General features: G+C 40.1%; 1 protein-coding gene across 2 annotated transcripts; it reads right to left on the bottom strand.

The window, feature by feature from the left end:
- Nucleotides 1–225: 225 nt before the first annotated feature.
- RNF4 (ring finger protein 4) lies at nucleotides 226–7279 on the bottom strand. 2 transcript variants are annotated; one of them, XM_010000253.1, is made up of 7 exons: nucleotides 7118–7279; nucleotides 5963–6083; nucleotides 4931–5010; nucleotides 3826–3835; nucleotides 3015–3180; nucleotides 882–930; nucleotides 226–509 (listed from the first exon to the last, which is right to left on the bottom strand). In XM_010000253.1, the coding sequence occupies exons 1-7, from the start codon at nucleotides 7124–7126 to the stop codon at nucleotides 360–362; spliced, it is 585 nt and encodes a 194-aa protein (XP_009998555.1). In that variant the 5' UTR covers nucleotides 7127–7279; the 3' UTR covers nucleotides 226–359. The 2 variants fall into 2 exon arrangements, with proteins under 2 accessions (XP_009998555.1, XP_009998556.1); XM_010000254.1 differs by lacking the exon at nucleotides 882–930 and having other exon boundaries at nucleotides 360–509; nucleotides 7118–7275.

Here is a 7279-nt window from a genome sequence, read left to right as displayed (position 1 = left end):
GAAAGAGTAAGAAATATCAAAACACTCAGACCCCTCTTATTTAAACATTAAAAAGTTAGAAGCAAATGGATTAGCTGAGCTGCTTCCTTACTGAAAATAGCTGCTGGTCTAGTTTAGAGACAGTCTCAAATTTAACTTTATAGTCAGGGACATAACAAGGAGCAGCTTGGACCATAAAAAAAAGCTGTCTATACATGTACAAGGTATTCTCCAAAAAAAACAAACCAAAAAAAACCCACACAGTTTTAAATGGAAGTGTGCACAACCTGCTGCTCTTTAAATCTTCAGAGCACTGACAATGTGACATTTTCCCCCAAAAAATCCAGTTGAGTCTGTCCTGAGAAGTAGAAGTGAAGTATTCATATATAAATGGGATGATATTGTCTGTGAGTGAGTTTCTTCCTGCATGTTGGGCAAGAGTTGGCATTCCTAAGGGAGTCACGGAGGCACTGACTGCAGAAGACATGGCCGCATTTGGTCGACACAATCAGTCGTCCACTTTGCACAATCTGGAAGAGAAGAAACCACAACAGGATTTTGGAGGGTTTGGAGTAAAGAACTCAACTGTGTTGGTCTCTTGGCACCAGGCAAAGAGGACTTGGAGTACCTGTATTCAATACATGACTACTAGAGTAATAAGGAACCCAGGAGCCTTCAGTGCCCTCTTAGAAAGTGTTTCTCCGTCTACGTACACGACTAAGAAATGACTTGGTGCTACAAGCTCAAATGACTGAGTTACACACTAGTTTGACCTTCAGAGGAAGGTCTGCACTTGAAGCCAGTTGTCTGTAGCATCTCATGTAACCCAACAGTTGCACAGCTCACCCTCTGCCTCGTTCTCCCTCCCACAAAAAACAAAGTGATGCCGTGGGGACCCTTACCTCTGAGTAGCCATCCATGCAAATGGGACAGCTAACGGTACCAGACGGCCTAGTGGGAGAAAGAACAAAATCAGAAAGAACACCTGTCCATTAATGTCACCATGCATTGAGGGTGGAAAGGAAACAGTGTCTTGGTTTTCATCAGGGGCAAAGTGCAGTTAGTCACCCTGCTCTATTATTGCAATTAACAGCAGCCTACAGCATTGTGAAGCATGCGTTTGGCAGCATTCATCTTCAACTGGTCATAAAGAACAGTTTTGTAACAAAAACAAAACCAAGAACATCTAGTTGTTCTTTCCAGAAGTGAAATAGGCTGTCAGAAATCAGAACACCTCCATTCTAATTTGGCAACATCACAGCTCAGCAACATATTAATCCAAGCATTCCTTCCTTATAAAATGTAGCAGGGGCAAACTAATATGAGGAAATACTAAAAAATAAATGTATATTTCAGAGAAGAAAAAAGGCTGACTCATTGGCTGCAGTGCTTACAGATGCATCTCTCCTGCCTTCACCCTCCAGGACAGCTGTACTGCAGGCACATGCAGTAACAGACATGGCTGCTCTGTGTAAGGAACATGTCACACCTCAGTGCTGAACAGGGCTCTACCAGAAAGAGAAAGAGCTTCCTGCCATTTATATTTACACATTCATCTCTATTTTAAACAATCACAGTAAGGTGCTTTCCTAAGTCTTTACCATAGACACCTTACTTCACTATGTCACTGCCCATGCTAAGCAACTATTTGTAATTTATTAAACCAAACAGAAAGCCTGAGATATCCTTTACCCTGTAATCTTAAATTCAAGCAGTGAGCACTACTAACATCTACCTCTAGTTTCCCATACATAATTTAACTCAAATAATTCTCCCAGTTTTCCTACTCAAATTCTTTATGCAACAGCTATAATACCACCTCAGTAATTAATTACAAATGATGTTAACCTTCACATAAGAGCAGTCTAACACTACAGAGTAACACTGTAGACTGCTCTGTAGCAATCTTCAGCATCAGCATCTTCTTGTCCATGCTAAATGCTGCAGCACTGAGTTGTTCCAGCCTTACCTAAACAGACTAAGAAGCCACATTCTTTAACCAAGAAGCTTGAGATTGAAGGAACAAAAAAATATTTTTTGCAATTAACTGATTTGTGGGATTTATTCATCTATATACTAAAAACAAAATTTAAAACCCTACAATCCACTGGCAACATGCACTACATTTTAGAATAGTATAAGCCCTTTAGGTGTCATATTTAAGACTTGACACCCAAATCGTCGATATTCAAGTTCTCTCCTATATTGCCTTCCAGTAGTATAAAAGGCTCCAAGCACACCAGATTTATTAAAACCGTTATTTCCTCCCCAACCAACCACTTCAAAAAAACATTTCTACCACAAATGGGATGGTTTTTGTCTTTCCTAGTCACATGGACACCTGATTTCATTGAATTAGTCTAATGCATTGCATCTTTTTTATCATAAAGGTGTGCTCCTCCAGCAGGCATTTCCTGTTTCTCCACAGAATGGGGTCTTTACCATGCAGGCACCTAGCCCATCTCAAATCCAAACTTAAAACTCCATGACATACACAGCACAGAACAAAAACTGGCCCTAACAGTATTACCTCCACAGTCACCTTGCAAATATACCTTGGGAATAATGGTTACTGCCTCAAGAGAAGCAGTTAAGTGGCACAGTGTGTCAAAAACCTGTCAGTCAATAATACTTCTTACAGGAATTTGCCAGGCTGCTGCCTGCCCATCTCAGGATATCAAACCTCATCTACACCACTGAAAATATTTCCATACCTAACATCACTACTAGGGCTTTGCATGAGAAGTGCAACACATGAGCTATGGCCTGTGACTAATCTCCTTCCTTGCCATACTCACAGGTATGTGGTATAAGGCTGTATGAAAAGCTCTGTGTCTGCCGTGGGCTGGCTTTTTATCCTGAAGTACAAATGGTATAATTTAGTCATCTTGCAAAATGGGATGTTGCACTTGCTCATAGTGGGAACTAACAAGAATAAGTTAAGACTTCAAAGATAAGCCCAGCTACAGCAAAATAACTTATTCCTGTATGTATAAGAAAAATTCCATGTTTGGCAGGGGATAAGGCATACATACTTCGAACTTGCAGTTTCATCTTCCAGTGGTCCCAATTCTTGAGACACTTTATTTGTCACATACACATCGTTATCTCTCGTTTCATCTTCATCATCACTGCTCAGAACACAGCTGTCTGACTGCCGCTGGCTCCTTAGCCTGAGATTTCTCCTTTGTCGCTGATTCTCTGTCATTTAATTTTGGTAAGTTAGTCATAGACTGGCCCTTGCTTCATTCAGAACACAGAAAGCAATACTAAGTAAACAGCTAACAACATATTAATACATCTCAGATACTACAATCAGAACAAGGTATGAAAGGTGAAAAAATTAACTTATTTATACCTATAACAATCGCAACACCTAAAGTACAAAAAAATCCACACTTGTTAATACTTGTTAGTACTACATCTGGAGTGTGTTAGACTAGATAATGCAAGTGAATACCATAACCACAAATAACTTTCTTCTTTAGCTCCTTCACTGCAATAAAGACTAAAAAATGCTTTTGACATTTCCTTATTCAAAGCAGACATTCCGGTGCTAATTAAAATTATTACCAACTTTGGGCTTATAGAACTTCTGTATTAGGAAAATAAGAAAACATATTTTGAGCAGCTTTGATGTTATTTAAATTCAAATACTTTTAACAGGCTCTGACAGTGACTATCAAATACAGACAGGACCCATTCTGAGACAGACTGGCCAGATACTTTGGCACTATCCTTTGCCTTTTGGTAAACACAGTTCCAATCCATGCTGCTCATGTTCCTTGGAAAAGAAAAAAATTCTAAGTGGACAATTCTGTTATTAATTGTAAAACATCAACTCACCTTCAACAATCTGGCACCAACATATATGATAAAGGAGAGAAAAGAAAATAAAATTAGACTTCAGTGTGATATGAACACCAGCTTAGCTATAAGCACTTACAACAAAACAAGCCAAGAATGGCAGAATCTCTTATTTTGATTATAACATTAAATATAGTAGTAAATTAGCTGCTGCTCTGAAATAAGGAGTTGCTTCTGCTCATGCTGCTGCAGAGGGATAGAAATGCAGGCAGCTGATGACCCTCTTGCATACCCTCTTCCCTACTCCTCAGTTTCAGAACCCTAATTTGATTTAGGCCGAAGGAGTTTCTTCCCCTGTTATCCCCTCCCAAAAAGGCACATTCAGGTGTGAGATCCATAAACACTTCATATCAGACTAAGAGCTGAAGAAGAAGAAAAACAAAACAGCTGCAAAGCTGGTATTGTCTTTGGTGGAACTAGAGATGGAGTAACACAGATTATGTGGTAAAATTCCAGGCCTTTCCTTTGCAAAAGCTGGTGAACAATCCTAGCAGAACCATTCTGTGGTTTTGCTCAGCAGCAGTGGCATCCTATAACAGGTTAAAAAAATACATTGTGGCCTGCACTGAATACTATTATACCATGAAAAAAAGCAGTAAAAACAAAAAGTGTTTTTTTTAAGGCTTCTTGGAGTAATAAAGGAACTAGATCATACCATAGTCAACTGCGGTCACACTTGGCATCTGTGACAGGAGAAAGTTAAACTAATTTGGCAGCTGAAAACTGCATATACTGTTCCATCCCTCACTTTATTGAGATCATTGGTCTATAACTTTGGTATCTCTGGGATGGCTTAAAATTTAAATTGCATCACCTTATGTCACATGACACAAGACTGATACACATATATATATATATAGTCCCCATGTTCTGGATCAAAAAGGTTTTTTTAAAATACCCTCTTCGCTATCTGCAGGTGCACCTCCAGAGCACCTTCAGTGTTGACCTGTACCCCATGGCATTCACATACTGACAAGTCAACTTTGAATTTACAGCTTATCCATAAAGCTAAATTCTATCAAGGAACACAACACAAAACAAATTTGACAGCAAGATTTAGATAAGAGAACCATTCTCTACTTACCACAACAGAATCATTGTGAGTTAGATCAACAACTACAGGTTCAGACGACTCACATGTGAGATCTACTACTTCTTCACCAGCTTCAAAACACAATATTAGAATCAAGATCAGAGATCACAAAGGAATAAACCTCCTTTCCACTATACAATAGGCTGCGGTATGATTCACCCTTGCCCTCTGCCTCCTCTCTTGAGGTATGTATCCAACATTTCACTCAAGCTTTGCCCTCAACAGTCCATGTAGAGCATGACCTGGACACTGTCTTCTGCATGTCGCAATGCAGGAGGAACAGCAGCTTAGCGTCTCATACAGTTCTGTTGTGAGGCAACTGCTTGTGGGAGGTACACAGCAAGTTCATCTAATATGGGAGAATGTTTATCCCACAGAATAAAACATGAATCACATGGGATATAATAACTTTACAGTACCATGATGTAAATATTCATGTGTCATAAGTATTACAAACTTTCACAGTCAAAACACAAAAACCCAAAACGTTTCAATTCAAAAACTGAAAAATCTAATTACCTGGAGACGAACAGTTACTTTTAATCTTTCCTAGGATTTCAGAAGACAGTTTATATATCCATTTAGAAGGCTTTTAAAATGAGACTTCTAAAATTCTGAAACATATTTGTAAAAAATGTACAGACTCCCTCTCCTTTAAGCAAAGGGGCATGACTAATGACAAACTTATTTATCTTCTTAAAACTTGGGAGTTACCCAACTTAGTTTCCTACTATCTGTACTGGCAGATGCAGTGACTCCTGGTTCATCAGACCAGACATTCAGATATCTGAGCAGCATTTGAATACCTTTCTTACACAGTCCATGTGTCACCACTGGTGAATGTATTGCACCTCAGTAACCAATCAATAGATTTATAGATGCCATCCTAGAGGCAACCTAAAACTAGACATTTCCCTTCCTCCCCAATACAGGACCTAGACACTGGCAAAAAATACACAGTAAGTGGGACCCCAACCCTCCCAAAGCAATTTCTGTTCTTAACAAGTTAAAAAGAAAGCTTACCACTTTCTTCAAGTTCTATTGGCTCTGCTTCTGAAGCCATTTCTGTGGTAGAAGCCACCAGCCTGTTTCGTTTCCGAGCTTGCCTAGAATTAACTGCTCCTCCACGGCGCTTTCGTTGGGTCTAAAAGAAAATACTAAGGCTTTGTCCTCTCTAGAACTAGTATTAACATGGCCCTCATATTTGCAGCACCGATGAAAGCACACAAGGACACACAAAAGCGTGTCATCGCTGAACACATCTCAGCAAATGTGCCCTCCCAGCCAAAAGGGCCAATGTCATCCTGGGGTGCATTAAGGAGAGTGTGGCCAGCAGGTCAAGGGATGTTCTCCTCTCCCTCTACTCTGCCCTGGTGAGGCCTGATCTGGAGCACTGTGTGCAGTTCTGGGCTCCCCAGTTCAAGAGGGACAAAAAAACTACTGGAGAGAACCCAGCATAGGGCCACTGAGATGATTAAGGGACTGGAGCATCTACCACATGAAGAAAGGCTGCATGAGCTGGGTCTGTTTAGCTTAGAGAGAAGGAGGCTGAGGGGGTGATCTCATTAATGCTTATAAATATCTAAAGGGGGTGTCAGGAGGATGGGGCCAGATTCTTCTCAGTGGGGTCCAGTGACAGAACAAGGGGCAATGATCCCAAACTTGTACATAGGAGGTTTAACCTAAATATATGAAAACATTTCTTTACTCCGAGGGTAACTGAGCTGCCCAGGGAGTCTGTGCAGTCTCCATCCCTGGAGACATTCAAAACTCATCTGGAGGTGCTCCTGTGTAATCTGCTTTAGGGGGCCCTGATCTCCAGAGGTCTCTTCCAACTTCTACCATTCTGTGATCCTGTGAAAAGACATGACCCCATATATACCTCACCAGTAGGGTCACAAAGGAAAAATATATCAGGGTGGCTTGCAAATGAGAAGACCAGCTCACAATTATGTCAGATGCTTCCAGCCAACCAGTGGAGTCAGTCTGACCTAAGGTTTTTTGCTCATATTCTAAACATTTCTGAACTGCTAGCACCTACAGAGATTAAAAAGCATGAGTATCACAGAACATGAAGTTCTAATATGCTTATATTCCAGTGTAATTACTACAAACCCTTAAAACATTTACACAAGATGTTTCAAGAATCAGGGTTGCATTCAGTACTAAAATACTTACGGTGCTCATGGTGTTTCTTGCTCTAAAACTACAGAAAAAGAGGTACAAATACCATAAAATTGATTGCAAGAAAGTGACAATTATCCACGCTTTATATTCCTCTAGGTAGTAAGCACTTTGTAAGTCCAGATTTCTCAGGCTCTGAGAACAATATTCTTCCAA

Source organism: Chaetura pelagica, unplaced genomic scaffold (genome assembly GCF_000747805.2).
Source record: "Chaetura pelagica isolate M959 unplaced genomic scaffold, ChaPel_1.0 scaffold116, whole genome shotgun sequence".
Lineage (NCBI taxonomy): Eukaryota > Metazoa > Chordata > Aves > Apodiformes > Apodidae > Chaetura > Chaetura pelagica.
This window is presented reverse-complemented; position numbering and strand designations above follow the sequence as displayed.

What these genes read in the sequence shown, in the direction of transcription:
- RNF4 (XM_010000253.1), bottom strand. An exon ending in GATGAAACTGCAAGTTCGAA is followed by an intron (nt 931 to 3,014) that starts GTATGTATGCCT and finishes TTCTCCCACTAG; the next exon opens with GCCGTCTGGTACCGTTAGCT. An exon ending in GCATGGATGGCTACTCAGAG is followed by an intron (nt 510 to 881) that starts GTAAGGGTCCCC and finishes CTTCTCTTCCAG; the next exon opens with ATTGTGCAAAGTGGACGACT.